The following is a 15,817-nucleotide window of genomic DNA, read 5'->3' as shown; positions in this document are numbered from 1 at the left end:
ACCTAGAGAGGTGGTAGGCTGTCCAACACTGGCGGTGCTCAAGAGGCCGCTTGACAGCCACCTGTTGGGTATGCTTTAAGTTGGGTTCCTGCATTGAGCAGGGGGTTGGACTCATGGCCTTATAGGCCCCTTCCAACTCTTCTAATGATTCTATGAAAACAACAGCAACAATAGCTACATAAGCAACAGCAAATCATAACAATAATAATTGCAGAAACAACAACTAATAAAATAATAATTATAATAACAAAAGCAGCAGAAGCAACAGCAATTATTATTATTATTATAAACTACCATCTTGTTGTATGGCGCTATCCCTCCACCTGCAGACAGTACCATTTTACTACACGACAGCCCAGACCTCGCGTTCCGCCATCTTGTACGGAAAAATTCCAACCCATGGCGGAGGGCGCCATATTGGCGCTACGGAGGCCCGTGAAGTCCTGGCAGATTCAGTCCGCAGCGATAACGGGCGTGAGAAGTGTACTGCCGCTTTTCGGGAGTGGCTGCTTCGCTGGAAGGGGTCTCACTGGCCCGCAGTGGGGATGGGAAGTTGAGCAGAGAACGTGCCTTTGCCCCTCCCCTTCATTTTTGCTTGCCTCGACGTAAGGGGAAGGTGTATTACATGCCTGGTTGTGCTTAAAGGTGGGTTTGCGACTTGCCCTTCCCAGCTATTGGGAGGAGCGAGCACATAGGGTGATGGGGCGGGAGGGACAGCCCATTGCGAGCCTGCAGGGGAGAAAGGTAGGGGAAAGACCCGCTGTTCTAGAGTGGAGGAATCAACGGAACTGCCGCTGTCAGTTGCCTCAGTCTTCAGCGCGGTCTGCTCCCTGTATACCCGCCCCGCTCCTCAAACCCAAGCTTGCACTGATTGCAAAATTCTTGAGAAGAGGGTGTGGGAGTCCTGGGAGCCGAGGTGGTGGTGGGTTGCCTTTAGGAAGTTTCTAGATCAGGCTTGCCTCTGGCGGCTCCGCGGTCTTGTAGAAGATGGAAGTTTGGGGGCTTCATCTCCCCCAACTGGATCAAGGGGACAGGGCAGAAGCAGAACAATTGGGGGCTATACCAGAGCTTGAGTTCGACGCGGATGGCTCATTTTTTTCATGCCAGGGTCTACCCGCCCGTGTACTAATCATTGTGAAGAGTGAATGCCCCTAGAGCATGTGCAGAATGCCCTTTGCTTATCATGGAAAGGTTGAGGGGTTGAGGATGGAACTATCTAAGAACTTAAGCGAAGCTTAGATTTGGCCCCAGGATCTGTTCTTGATGTCAGGGCTCAGCCCTCCTTTGTACCAATAATTATGAAGAGACTGCCCTTGAACATGTGCAGAATGCCTCAGCATGGGCTTAAGATAACAAGCCTACAGATAAACACCTGATACTTAAACGGTTGGTGGGTATACAGTGTATGACTCCAATCCTGATTTTAGAATTTTACCCTAACTGATTTTAGAATTTTACCCTAACTGGTCCCATTCAGAGGGTGGCGCCAAGTGTATTGCTATTTTATTGATTGATTGCATTACATGCTACAAAAGAAAAGGTTCTGTTTTCCTAATGGTGTTAATTCAAGCTCCCAGGCTGAAATCCTAACCCTCTGGCCTTTCCCAGCGTTTGGGCTGCCAGATGTTCCTGGACTAAAATTCCCATAATTCCTGACCATTGGCCATGCTGGCTGGGGCTGATGGGAGTTGTAGTCCAACATCTGGGGACTCAAAAGTTAAAAGGTTGCGACTTAACTGTCATTGCAATAGATTGGACTGTGTGTTTCTGTATTGCATTTATATCCCAGCTCTCCTCCAAGAAGCTCAAACCAGGCCCTCCATTTCATCCTCACAACACCCCTACGAGGTAGGTTAGGCTAAGAGTCAGTGACTGGCCCAAGATCACCCAGTGAGCCTCATAGCTGAATGTGGCTTTGACTCCGAGTGTCCCCAATCCTAGAGAGCACTTCGCAATGACCTGTTTATTAAGCGTTCATCCAGATTTATTTGCAGAAAGTTTTCGGGGAGTTTAGGTAAGAGCATTCATTCTGATTTGTTAGATGACGTGAGTGGTTAGATGACGTTACGTCAAGCAGATGTTGTCCCATCCTTTAGTGTACTTTCCTGTCGCTTTCCTTATCACAAAAACGCTGGGGGGTTTTTTGGGGGGGGAGAGATGGGTTTGTTGCATAAGAGCTTCAAATTGACTTTAATTGCACAATTTAAGCATGCTAGAATGTGATTTAAGTACACCCCAAAAGTCTGGAAGGACCCTAGTCTGACAGTCTAATCATCTGACCTCATTTGGTGTACAAGGATCTCAGGATATGCCTGATAACTCCCTTCCTTTCACTATGTATAGTTTTGAAATATGTGCTCTGATACTGCTTGCAAGCTTGACCTGAGTTCTTCAGTGATAAGATCAGTATTGGTGGATAAAGGCCCTTGGACATGAGGCTGATGGGTGAAAGGTTAGGGTTTTAAGATTTGGCAATTATTATGGACTTTACTGTTGCGAACCACTTTCTGTGCTGCTAAGCAGAGATGTAGATACAGTTTAACCAGTATTGCATAATGATATATGCTTATTCATTAATTTGCTACATTACAGTTTCCTTTAAGGAGCTTAAAACAGCATAGGTGCCCCTCCCCATTTTATCTTCACAACAACCCTGTGAGGTTCAGAGATAGCGACTCACAAGGCATCTTTTCAAAAAACATTGATGAGATTGCTCTATACAGCTCTTCTTTCTTTCTTTCTTTCTTTCTTTCTTTCTTTCTTTCTTTCTTTCTTTCTTTCTTTCTTTCCTTCCTTCCTTCCTTCCTTCCTTCCTTCCTTCCTTCCTTCCTTCCTTCCTTCCTTCCTTCCTTCCTTTCTTTCTTTCTTTCTTTCTTTCTTTCTTTCTTTCTTTCTTTCTTTCTTTCTTTCTTTCTTTCTTTCTTTCTTTCTTTCTTTCTTTCTTTCTTTCTTTCTTTCTTTCTTTCTTTCTTTCTTTCTGGCTGGTTTTATAGATTTATTATTATTATTTTAATTGTTTGCATTGCTTCACTGTGAACTGCCTTGGAAATATTTATAAAGAGATATCTTTCTAATAAGTACTATTGGGCAGATTGGCTATTGCTTGTAGGCTTCCCATTGGGGCATCTGGTTGTCCACTGTGAGATCAGGATGCTGGACTAGATGGCCACTGGCCTGATCCAGCAGGCTCTTCTTGTGTTTTTATGGAACATCCCAGTTGACACTGTTCAATCTCTTAAGCCTTTATGCAGGAACTACAGCTTTCAGAAGCAGTATACAGCTGAATACCAATTGCCTGGGATAGATCACTATGTTTTTAATAGACGTAGGTCTGCAACAAAACATTGCAAAGTAGAGCGTTCCTGTTCAGGGTTCCAGCTACCCATACCCTTTCCTAGAATCTCTCTCTGTGTTATGTGCCTTCAAGTCGATATCGACTTATGGCGACCCTATGAATCAGTGGCCTCCTATAGCATCTGTTGTAAACCACCCTGTTCAGATCTTGTAAGTGCAGGTCTGTAGCTGCCTTTATGGAATCAACCCATCTCTTGTTTGGTCTTCCTCTTTTTCTACTCCCTTCTGTTTTTCCCAGCATTATCTTTTCTAGTGGATCATGTCTTCTCATTATGTGTCCAAAGTATGATAACCTCAGTTTCATCATTTTAGCTTCTCGTGATAGTTCTGGTTTAATTTGTTCTTAACACCCAATTATTTGTCTTTTTCATGGTCCATGGGATGAACAAAGCTCTCCTCCAACACCACATTTCAAATGAGTTAATTTTTCTCATTGAGGTGTTCTGGGGGTTTCACTCTCTTAACGTTGTCCCCCATTCTTAAAAAATATTTTTGCCAAGCTTCCCCCAAGCCTGCTAATATCTCCCTCTTGTGCATTTTGTCTACCAGACCTCCTCTTCACAGGACTAAGTTTGTTGACTGCATGTACTGGAGGTTGGGCCCGAAGGGCAGTTTGGGGATCCTGCTTGTGTACCACCCACCCCGCTGCACAGCAGACTCCCTGGCCGAGGTGCTGGAGGTGGTCTCGGCTATACGGGCGTTGTCCCCAGAATTATTAGTGCTGGGTGACTTCAACGTGCATGCCGAGACCACTCTCACTGGAGTCCCTCGGGATTTCCTGGAAACCATGGCTTCCTGGGAACTGCACTTTAGTAACACTGGGCCCACCCATGTAGCCGGTCATGCTCTCGACCTTATGTTTGTCCTGGGAGGGGAGGGAAGTGCTCTGAAATTGGGGGTGGTTTCTTCCACCCCTGTGTCATGGTCAGATCACTACCTGGTGAACATAGACTTCTCGATGCCACACACCCTCCGCAGGGGTAAAGGACCTATTAGAATGGTCCGCCCCAGGCGCCTGATGGATCCAGAAGGATTCCTGACTGCGCTTGGGGAATTGGAACCTGCTGAAGGCCGCCCGGTCGATACCCTGGTGATAGAGTGGAATGAGGGAATCACCAGAGCAGTGGACCGGGTGGCTCCGAAACGTCCTCTCCCCCTGAATAGAACTCAGTTAGCACCATGGTATACACCACGGCTGCGTAATCTGAGACGGGAGGTGAGACGACTAGAACGCCGGTGGCAGAAATCATGTTCCGAAGATGTCCGGACACAGGTTAGAGCAGCAGTAGCTGCCTATCAAGTGGCAGTGAAGGCAGAAAAGAAGAGGTTCTTTGCTGCCTCCATTGCATCTGCAGAGTGCTGTCCCAGGAGGTTGTTCCAAGTGGTCCGAAGCCTGGTCGGTCCAGTTGCTCAGAAACCCTTGGAACAGTCAAAAGCCTCCTGTGACAAATTAGCAAAGCACTTTGCTGACAAAATCGAACACTTACAGAACTTGATCCCGTACGCCGTGGATACAGTAAATGAACCAGAGTTGACCAGTTGCAAGCCGGTCGAATGGGATCGGTTTCGGCCTCTCCCTTCTGAGGATGTGGACAAGGTGCTCTCAACTGTGAAGCCTACCACATGTCTAAATGATCCTTGCCCGTCGTGGCTCCTTATGAGCTGCAAAGAGAAATTGGGCGAGGGGATTAAGGCGGTGGTTAATGCATCCCTGGAGGAGGGTGTAATGCCATTAGCCCTCAAGGAGGCAATTGTAAAGCCCATCTTAAAGAAGCCCTCCTTGGATCCCCAAGTTCTGAACAACTTTCGCCCAATTTCAAATTTACCATTCTTGGGCAAGGTCATTGAGCGAGTGGTGGCTAATCAGCTGTCGACACACTTGGATGAAACGGATTATTTGGATCCATACCAATCGGGTTTCAGGACTGGACATGGTACTGAAACAGCCTTGGTCGCTCTGGTGGATGATATGAGGAGGGCACTAGATAGGGGAGAATTCACCTTTCTTGTCCTCCTCGATCTCTCAGCGGCTTTTGATACAGTTGACCACAGTATCCTTTTACATCGCCTGGAGGGGTTGGGAATAGGGGGCACTGTACTGCAGTGGTTCCGTTCCTTCCTCTTCGATAGGCATCAACAGGTAGCATTGGGGGAAGAGGTTTCAGACCCTTGGCCTCTCAATTGTGGTGTGCCACAGGGCTCTATCCTCTCTCCCATGCTATTTAATATCTATATGAAGCCGCTGGGGACAATCATTAGGAGATTTGGGCTGCAGTGTCACCAATATGCGGATGACACTCAGCTCTATCTCTCGTTTAATTCCTCACCAGAGTTGGCTGTGGAGACCATGTCCAAGTGCCTGGAATCCGTGAGTGGATGGATGGGAAGGAACAGGTTGAAGCTGAATCTCGATAAGACCGAGGTGCTACTTGTGGGAGACAGAGGAAGGTTGGGAGATATTGACTTGATGTTCGATGGGGTGAGATTGCCCCTAAAGGACCAGGTCCACAGCCTTGGGGTTGTTCTTGATTCCAAGCTGTCCATGGAGGCTCAGATCTCGGCAGTGAGTCGGGCAGCTTGGTATCAATTACACCTCATGCGTAGACTGCAACCATACCTTCCTGTTCATCAGCTCCCATTGGTGGTACATGCCCTGGTCACCTCTCGTTTGGATTACTGTAATGCGCTCTACGTGGGGCTACCCGTGAAAACGGTCCGGAAATTACAACTTATACAAAATGCGGCGGCTCAACTACTTACAAACTGTCGCCGCCAGGAGCATATTACTCCAGTGCTGTTCGATCTGCACTGGCTTCCAGTTGTTTTCCGGGCCCAATTCAAGGTGTTGGTATTAACCTTTAAATCCCTATACGGTCTCGCCCAGTTTATCTTATGGAGCGCCTCCAACGCCACCAATTATGCCGCCCCACAAGATCAGCCACACAGGGCCTTCTCTCAGTCCCGCCAACTAAAACAGCTAGGTTGGTGGGGACGAGAGAGAGGGCATTCTCAGTGGCGGCCCCCACTCTCTGGAACTCCCTCCCGTATGATCTTCAGCATGCCCCTTCCCTGAATGTATTCCGCCAGGCCTTAAAGACCTGGCTTTTCAGACAGGCCTTTGGGACTTCCGGGGAGGGTTAATCTCTATGACAAATTGCCTAGTACTCTGAACTGTCATTGTTTATAGTTTTATAGTTTTATCATTGTATTGTATTATTATGATGTATTTTATTGTAACAAAGATGTACGTCGCCTAGAGTGGCCATTGGCCAGATAGGCGACACATAAATTAAATTATTATTATTATTATTATTATTACCAAAACAATGGCACTCATACCCTGAATGTTGGAAATAGAAGGAATTATGATTCCATAACAGGTGTTGACAATCCCATTTAATACTCTGTCTGTGAGCTCCCTAAAGTACCTGGCTGGTTACATCTGGGTACAGAATGGACTAAGTGGATGTTGGACTGACCCATCACAGAGAAGGGCTATGTCTCAGAGCACAAGGTCCTGGGTTCAATCTCCAGCAGCTCCAGGTAGGACTGGGCATGAACCCTGCTTGAAACCTGGAGAGTTGCTGCCGGTCTGTGTAGACAGAACTGAGTTAGATGGACCAAGGGTCTGACTCTGTTATAAGGCTGCATCTCATGTCCCTGTGTTCTAGGAGGACATTGGGAAATCTGGGGGGGCGGGGATCAGGCACTTGGAACTAAATCCTGCAATGTGCAGCTTTCACAATGCTTGGGCTATTAAGATCCACGTTCATATTTATTGATAGAAAAATAGCGATATCAGGCATTCTCTGATTTTCTTTATAGATCGGGTGGCTTGAGGTAGCAGCAGAAAGCACAGCATGGATGCAGAAGACTCTTTCAAGGAAACTGCCCTTATTACAGGAGGAGGTGGTTATTTTGGTTTACGGTTAGTACGCACATCAAGAATTAACTTTATTTTAGAGGAAAAAATTGTGCAATAAAACTACTGCCATATTTAGCAATGATGCCATTTGGTAGGGATTTTTTTTTAATTATTTCTCTCTCTCACACACACACCAGCTATATCTATCTCAGGGATTCTCAAACTGTGATCCGCAGACCATCAGTGGTCTGTGGATTTGTGGTTGAAGGTGGAAGACAGCATATTCCATTTCATTAAATATCCACATTCATCTTTATTTGTATTTTAATGGTTCTTCTGTTTCTTATATTGTATTTTACCATATTACAAGTTGAATTCAATGGAATTCAAATTTTAATATAGTAAAATTCAATTCCATCTCCTGTTGGACATGGACGGGGCATGGAAAGATATCTCCGATTCTCTGTGATACACACCAGTTTCAATTCTGCAGTTGATCAGATGTTCATATGTAAAGAACGGATGCAGTTCACCAACAACCTACCATGTACAGACATGTGGGAGTATGGAGGAAATGATGACCTGTGTGAAAATGATTCTCACATTAGGCCAGACCACTCAGACTCTGTTAATGAAGATGATTATGGTGATGATGATGATGGTGACCATGTTGACTAAAGGCTGTTAGGATATGCAATGTGTGAGCTGATATGTTATGTTACGGTGATGACTAACAGTTCCAATAAACAATAGTGAATGACTTTATACAGCTGATAACACTGCAGTTGTATTACATATTACTATCAACACAAAGCTGTCACCTGTTAAACTTACTACCTATTAAAATAGTTAGGTATTAAATATACCACACACAAAAAATAAATCCCGTAGTATTTTTTTTGTTCTGTCTTTATTACCTGTGTAACATCCAAAACTTATATAGAGGTGGAGTTGATATTATAAATATGCAAATATCTATAAAAATTATAGTTCTGTGAAATGCCTATAAAATGAGACCTTATAAATTAAAATCCATCCACTATTTACAGAGATATTCATGATTTTGTGAATTTTCCTGGCAGCCACCTTGATGATGTCATCAAAACTATACACCACACACCATAGTTACATCATGGAAATCGTCTCTAAAGGTAGCTTCTGATCAAATAAACCCAACCTCATTTTCTTTTCACTAATTCTGCCACAAAATTACAATTGCCCCGCTACTACATAGGTCCACCTAGCTCAGTATGTGGAACCTTTGGCCTTCCGGATGTTGCTGAACTACAACTCCCATCATCCCTAGCAATTGACCATGCTTGCTTGAGCTGATGGGAGCTGCGATCCAACAACACCTGGAGGGCCAAAGGTTTCCCATGCCTGGTCTACACAGACTGGCAGTGGCTTTCTACGGTTTCAGTCTTTCTCAGCCTTACCTTGCAATGTTGGGGATTGAACCAGGAACCTTTTGCATGGAAAGCATGTGGTCTACCAGACCTGCATCCTTTCCCTATAATTTCATAATTTTGAAGCACCGCCAGTCTAATCAACTAAAGCAGTGGTTCCCAAACTCCCCCCCCCCACAGACCACTTGAAAAGTGTTGAGGGTCTTGATGGACTACTTAATGATTGTTCTGCCTGTTGACGCAATTGTAATGCATTGTCCTAGATGCTGTATGATTTCTGATTGTATTTTTAATGCTCCTGTTCTTATGTTGTATTTTAGTGTATTACAGTTTGAGACTGCAATATGAGAAATAAAAGAAGCAATAAAAATACAGTCAAAAAAATCAATGTGAATATTTAATAAGGACATGCCACGGACCACACAAATGAGGCTTGTGGACCACTGGTGGTTCACAGACCACAATGTGAGAAACCCTGAATGCTTACAGACCAACAATTATTATTGTCAGTACAGCCATAAACAATCACTTTGAGTCATCACGGAAGCTTGTTTGGCAGATCCGAATTGGTTCAAAGAGATTCAGCTGCTGCTAAATAGTTACAGATGCCCTGCATCCTTTTTAATGGAGCATCTCATGTTCCAGATTCCTTTTTAATGGAGCATCTCATGTTCCAGATTCTGTGCCAGTAACTTGTGTTACCTGTCGCATCCCAGTCTAGGTTGTGCTCTTTCCAAGAAGGGAATGGATGTGATCCTCTTTGATGTCTCTAAGCCCATCCAAGTGATGCCAGAAGGAGTGGAATTTGTGCAGGGTGATGTATGTGTGCCCTCCGAAGTGGAAAGAGCTGTCCGAGGAGTGACATGTGTCTTCCATGTTGCTTCTTATGGGATGTCTGGCCGGGAGCAGCTAAACCAAAAACGTATAGAAGACGTGAATGTTGGGGGAACAAAAAACATAATTGAAGCTTGCCGGAAAGCGAGAGTCTCGAAGCTGGTTTACACAAGCACCTACAATGTGGTGTTTGGGGGCCAAGTAATAGAAAATGGGGACAAGTCTCTGCCTTATCTGCCTCTCCATCTTCACCCAGACCATTACTCGAGGACCAAAGCCATAGCTGAGATGAAGGTTCTGGAGGCCAATGGAATGGCCCTTGGGGAAGGGCGAGGGGTACTGAGGACCTGTGCCTTGAGACCCGCCGGCATCTATGGGCCCGGAGAGCAGAGACACCTTCCAAGGATTATGGGCTATGTTGAACGGGGCTGGTTTCAGTTCATTTATGGGGATCCCGGCACCCTGGTGGACTTTGTCCATGTGGACAACCTGGTGCAAGCTCACATTTTAGCTGCAGAAGCTCTGGGAAGTAGGAAGGGGCATAAATCAGCTGGTCAAGCTTACTTTATTTCAGACGGCAGGCCCGTCAACAACTTTGAATTTTTCCGGCCTTTGATAGAAGGCTTAGGCTACCCATTCCCGACTTTGTGCCTCCCTCTTTCTCTTGTTTACGTCTTCGCCTTTCTCACTGAAGCGGTTCATTTCATGGTGGGGCGCTTCTATAATTTCCAGCCCCTCCTCACTTGCACAGAGGTTTACAAAACTGGCGTCACACATTATTTCACTTTGGAAAAGGCCAAGAGGGAGCTGGGGTATGATCCCCAGCAGCATAGCATCAGAGAAGCGGTCGAGAGGTTTAAAGCCCACAGTTACAGCCGGAAGCTTGGGAGGTACACCGCAAAACATTTCTTTAGGGATGTGGTGCTTGTCCTTCTGTTTGCAGTGGTGGTTCTTTCCTGGTTCCCCAGAGCAGTCAGAGCGTCTGATGGGGAGATCAGATACTAACAAGGCAGATTTCCTTGGACACTTTTAAGCAGAACTAAAATAAGCTTAGACTTCCCCACCTGCCCTAATCTCATTTGCCCCAACCTCGTAAAGGCAGCCAGAAGAAACTTCTGAGAAGCTGGCCTTGACTGGATTTTTTTTTTAGCCTTTCCGTTTCTCCGTGCACCTTTTTTAAATCTAAGGCATGAGTCACCAACATGAAGCTTGTGGGCACCCAACGCTGAGCTGGATGAACCATTGATGTGATTTGGAGCAAGGCTGCTTCTTCCTCTGTTCCTGTGTTATGTCCTCTTGCATCCGTAACACTTTTGCCTCTTGGAACACTTGTAAAAGTATAATATCTAATAATTGCTGGACCACGTGCTTGGAAAAACTCAGGGTTTACGGATTTGTTGCTGACGTTTAATTATAAAAACACCTGCTTGCTGGCTGATGCCTATGGGAGGGATTTTAATCACTGTTTTGCCACTTCACAGTTCCTTCCTGGCACCGTTCTTGTAAATATACTTCTAATTTCATGCTTATTTCATGTTCCCTTGCTTGCAATGTTCTTTCTGGAACCGAAAAAGAAAAGAAAAACAAAAATAAAAGCTTGACCTAGATCATGTAAGCCGAAAGGGACTCGGATTGAATGTGTAGGTAAATGATTGAAGACCTGCAGTTACAGGCTGTGCCAGTCTTCTGTGTGTGGCAGCACTGACAGGAAATAGCAAGCAGGTTTTTAAATGAGCCTCCATCCTAATACGTTAAATCCCATATGCTCTTAAATTACTGCTGATTTCAGAGTTTGCAGCCAGCTGAAGACCGCCTGGATGTTTCTTGCTATCTTCCCTAAGCCCAAAAAGATTTAAATGGGGGACTAAATTACAGTTGGAGGTGAAGATTTTTCAACAGGCAAAGGCTTCCCCCAGGCACCTGGTTGGCCACTGTGAGAACAGGATGCTGGACTAGATGGGCCACTGGCCTGATCCAGCAGGCTCTTCTTATGTTCTTATGTTCTTATGATTGCTTGCATCCCGTTTTGTTTGTTGTAGGGTCAGCCCATTGCACGGCATAGCCCTCCGGAGGCATACAGGAATGTGTGGCTGTAATCATATGAGCTCTGGAGAGTGGGGCTGCACTTGCGTGCCCTCCCCACTCCATCAGATTCCACACCAGTACATGCAAGATAAACAGTGGCAGAGCACCTGCCTTGCACGTAGAAGGCCCCAGGTTTCATCCCCGGCATCTCCAGATAGCACTGGGAGAGACTCCTGCCAGGAAGCAGTGTATTGAGCTAGATGGACCAATGGTTTGACTCAGGTAAGGCAGCTTTTTATGTTCCTAGCAGTGACCCCACACCAGCCTCACCCAGATGAAGTCTTGTTTCCCTGTGTCAAGAGCGCCTGGCTTCTAAACCGTCTTCCAAAGCAGCTACTTTACTCCCAAGTTAAGGATGGAAAACGGGATATTGGTGGACACCAAAAGTGGTTTAAAGATGTTCTTAAAGTGAATCTAAAAAAATGTAACATGAACATCGACAACTGGGAAGTCTTGGCCCACGAACGTCCCAAATGGAGGTCGGCTATGATCAAAGGTGCTGTGGATTTTGAAGAAGCACAAATACAGGGCGAACGGGACAAATGAGCTAAGCGGAAGGGACATCAAACAAATAATCATCGTGACCATCTTCCATCTGGAAACCTATAACCTCACTGCGGGAGGCTGTGTGGATCCAGAATTGGCCTCCACAGTCACTTACAGACCCACGGTTAAAGACCTTGTCTTGGAAGACAATCTTACTCGGCCACGAGTGATCGCCAATGAAATGAATGTACAGACTATGGACAAGACTGTTTTTTTCTAGTCCAGGGCAAGGATCGTCTGCGGTTCAACTCCTTGACCGCATTAGGAGTGAGAATCTGGCCCTTGTGTCATCTGAACATGCCGCTGCCTTATCAACAGAGACTTCTGCTGAGAGATTTTGGCAGGATTCTTTGCAGTCTGCTCCTGATGAGACTTTGGTACTGTATTTTGTTCAGTCTGATGTATGCTTGTGTTCCTCAGAAATGGAACCATGACTGTAATGTCATTGTCGATGTGTTGTCCAATGCTGATGTCACCTTGTAACTCCGGTTGTAAACTTGCTTTGTCAGCCATTCCTAAAGTTAAGTTTCATTGGAGGAGGTAGGAAAGTTAAACCTCCAAACAAAAAGGTTTCTGCACAAATTGTGAATGTTGTTGTTCCTGATATTTTGCAATCCAGTGCGTTAGAAGCAGGGTTGAGTTGTTTTGCCATCAAGGAAACTGAGAAGTGAATAAAGATTCTGTCTAAGTAGGGTTGCCAGGCTCAGGGCCTGAGACTGATCCTGTATCTTTAGGAGAACCGAAAGTCATCCAAGTGTCAGTGTTCTGGCAACACTGTAATGGGAAAAACCACAAGGTGGAATTCTCCCTTCCCCCTGCACAACTTTTAAAGATACAGAAGACCTCTTGGTTGCCAGGCCCAGCCTCCAAGAGATCGTCTGTATCTTTAAAAATTGTGCAGGGGGAAGGGAGAATTCCACCTTGTGGTTTTTCCCATTACAGTGTTGCAAGAACACCTGCACTTGACTGACTTTCTCTTCTCCTAAAGATACAGGATCAGTCTCAGACCCTGAGCCTGGCAACTCTATGTCTAAGAGAGACGTGGCCATTGTTGAGGGAATGAGACCTCTTTTAGTGATCAGAGGGTGCACAAAACATTCTTAAGTTGGCTGTCTAAGAGACATAGTTCCATTGCAATTTGGTCTGGAATCTTACCTGACTTTGTTTCTGTTGCTGTTTACAGCAAAAGTCAGACAAACATTTTTGCCACTCTTTTGTTGAGAATCTTCTTGCTCTGAATGTGTCCCCTTACTGATCTTTGCAGGAAATGCCAACCCAATCAACCCAACGCAGACCTGGATCCCCCCTTCCGGAGCTTCCGTTGCTATATGGCAGAGGTTGATAAAACCTGTAGCTGTCCAAATGTTGCTGGACTCCAATTCCCATCAGATTCGTCCAGCATAGCCATTGCAAAAGGATGATGGCAGCTGAAGTCCAATGACATCTGGAGGGCTACACATTATTCATTCCTGTTTTAGGCTAGCATTTTGGGGGTGGGGTTGAGCAGCGCAGGAAAAATTGACAGAAGCTGGAGCTGTTTAAGCTGATGCTCTTTTAGCTTTTGTCCTCTTTTTTGGGGTGGTGGTGGTGGTCCGATCAGGTATAGATAAAGTTGGTAATTATTTGAACTGAAGTACTATGTCTTAATGTTTCCAAATTTCAAACTGGTATTTAGTGCTAAATATAGATGATCTGAAGCATGGCTTAAAAGATCTGTTTTTTAAAAGATCTGGTAGGAGGGTGCTATTGAAATCAGTGCACAGCTGCGAGCAGAAATAGATAAGATTGGAAATGTTGGCATTTGAAGTCTGTTCTTTCCTTCCCAGAACACCTTGAAAGCCACAGAGAGCAGGCTTTGATATTTTTAAACCTTAAATAAGGAAACTGATTTATCTAGAATAGTAGGCAGCTGTTTAATCAGTCACAGAATTTGGAAAGCCAATGGAATCAAGAGCGTCTTGGCACCACTCTTACACACGCACACATAACATACTTTCCACGTGCCTCTACATTATTTAAAAACAGTTGAAGTAATACTCAGCTTGCTTCATCAAACAAATGGTAGAAATTCAGCACTTCTTTCCAAACGGGATGGCAAGAAAAAAAAGATTTCAGAATGAAGAGCCTACTTACAAAACCACCTGGGTTTGGGAGCACAGAGAGACGGCTTCACACATGCATGCTAATCTCTTTTAATTGCAGAATTGAGGGTGGTCTTTCTTGCATCTTATAGTGCATGTCAGATCAGAACATCAGAGGAGTTTCACATCATCATGAAACACAAGGAGTGCCTTTAGGCACTTTCAGAGTATGCTGGGGTTTTTATTTTTTTGAGGCAACATTACATAAGCAGATTTTGTCTGCCATGTCTCTACCCCCCCCATTTGCTCCGAGGGCTCCCTTGGGAGTTCCACCACCCTCAGAAGTTGGAGGGGAGGGTGGCCCGGATGAGGGCATTCTCTGTGGGATCCCCTAAATTGTGGAATTCCCTCGCCACAGAGATGTCTGGCACCTTCGTGAGGAAAGCTTTTGTCATAAGCTGAAGACTCGCCTCCTCACCCTGGCCTTTGATGCTTGAGATAGATCATTTTAGGACCCCCCTCTAATTGTGAGTGTAATTTCATAGAATCATAGAATAGTAGAGTTGGAAGGGGCCTATAAGGCCATCAAGTCCAACCCCCTGCGCAATGCAGGAATCCAAATCAAAGCATTCCTGACAGATGGCTGTCTAGCTGCCTCTTGAATGCCTCTCTAGGTAATTGGTTCCATTGTCGTATGGCTCTAACAGGAAGTTTTTCATGATGTCCAGTCAAAATCTGGCTTCCTGCAACTTGAGCCCATTATTCCATGTCCTGCACTCTGGGACGATCGAGAAGAGATCCTTGCCCTCCTCTATGTGACAACCTTTCATGTACTTGAAGAGTGCTGTCATATCTCCCCTCAGTTTTCTCTTCTCCAGGCTAAACATGCCCAGTTCTTTCAGTCTCTCCTCATAGGGCTTTGTTTCCAGTCCCCTGATCATCCTTGTTGCCCTCCTCTGAACCTGTTCCAGTTTTTGTTTTAAACTTTTTAAATATTGTATTTTATGTTGTTGTGATCCGCCCTGGAACCTTCTAGTGAAGCACAGTTTATGATGTAATATTGGGTGAAATCAGCAGTGTTTATCCACCTGCAGAGTGGGCAACATTTCCAAAATGGATCCTCCCCTGCTCTGCAACTCTCTGTGCATCCTAAAAAATTGCTCTGGAGGGTTGGAGGGCTCTCTGGAGCAGATTTGGGGGGAGGCTCATGGGAGAGGAAGTCAGCTTGTGTGATGTCTGAATGCACCCTTGCTCTTTTTTAAAAAAAAAAAAATTGGGAATCTGGAGATTATGGGTCATCTGGGGTGGGGGGAAAACCGATGTCATTGTGACATCATAAGAACATAAGAGCCTGCTGGATCAGGCCACTGGCCCATGTAGTCCATCATCCTGTTCTCACCGTGGACAGCAAGATGCCTATGGGAAGCACACAAGCAGGAGCTGAATGAAAGAGCACTCTCTCCTCTTGCGGTTTCCAGCAGCTGGTATTCAGTGGCATACTGCCTCCAATAATAGCCACTGATAGCCTTACCCTCTTTCAAAGCCATCTAAGTTGGTGGCCATCACTGCCTCTTGCGAGAGCAAATTCCATAGCTGAACTATGCGCTTTGTGAAGAAGTATTTTGCTTTATTTGTCCTGACTCTTC

General features: G+C 45.3%; 1 protein-coding gene across 4 annotated transcripts; it reads left to right on the top strand.

Annotated features, from left to right (window-relative positions):
* The first annotated feature begins 461 nt into the window (after positions 1 to 461).
* Positions 462 to 14,402, top strand: SDR42E1 (short chain dehydrogenase/reductase family 42E, member 1). 4 transcript variants are annotated; one of them, XR_009758861.1, is made up of 4 exons: positions 462 to 645; positions 7,180 to 7,282; positions 9,342 to 11,766; positions 13,355 to 14,402. XR_009758861.1 is itself a non-coding variant. In XM_061594460.1 (3 exons), the coding sequence occupies exons 2-3, from the start codon at positions 7,219 to 7,221 to the stop codon at positions 10,462 to 10,464; spliced, it is 1,182 nt and encodes a 393-aa protein (XP_061450444.1). In that variant the 5' UTR covers positions 462 to 645; positions 7,180 to 7,218; the 3' UTR covers positions 10,465 to 12,840. The 4 variants fall into 4 exon arrangements, 3 of the variants coding, with proteins under 3 accessions (XP_061450444.1, XP_061450442.1, XP_061450443.1); XM_061594460.1 differs by lacking the exon at positions 13,355 to 14,402 and having other exon boundaries at positions 9,347 to 12,840; XM_061594458.1 differs by lacking the exon at positions 13,355 to 14,402 and having other exon boundaries at positions 9,342 to 12,840.
* Positions 14,403 to 15,817: the final 1,415 nt, after the last annotated feature.

This window comes from Rhineura floridana, chromosome 13, assembly GCF_030035675.1.
Source record: "Rhineura floridana isolate rRhiFlo1 chromosome 13, rRhiFlo1.hap2, whole genome shotgun sequence".
Taxonomy (NCBI): Eukaryota; Metazoa; Chordata; class Lepidosauria; order Squamata; family Rhineuridae; genus Rhineura; species Rhineura floridana.
Note: the sequence above shows the minus strand (reverse complement) of the source record. Positions and strands in the feature narration are given on the sequence as shown.

What these genes read in the sequence shown, in the direction of transcription:
- SDR42E1 (XM_061594458.1), top strand. Translation starts at nt 7,215, where the DNA reads ATGGATGCAGAAGACTCTTTCAAGGAAACTGCCCTTATTACAGGAGGA. An exon ending in GGTGGTTATTTTGGTTTACG is followed by an intron (nt 7,283 to 9,341) that starts GTTAGTACGCAC and finishes GTCGCATCCCAG; the next exon opens with TCTAGGTTGTGCTCTTTCCA.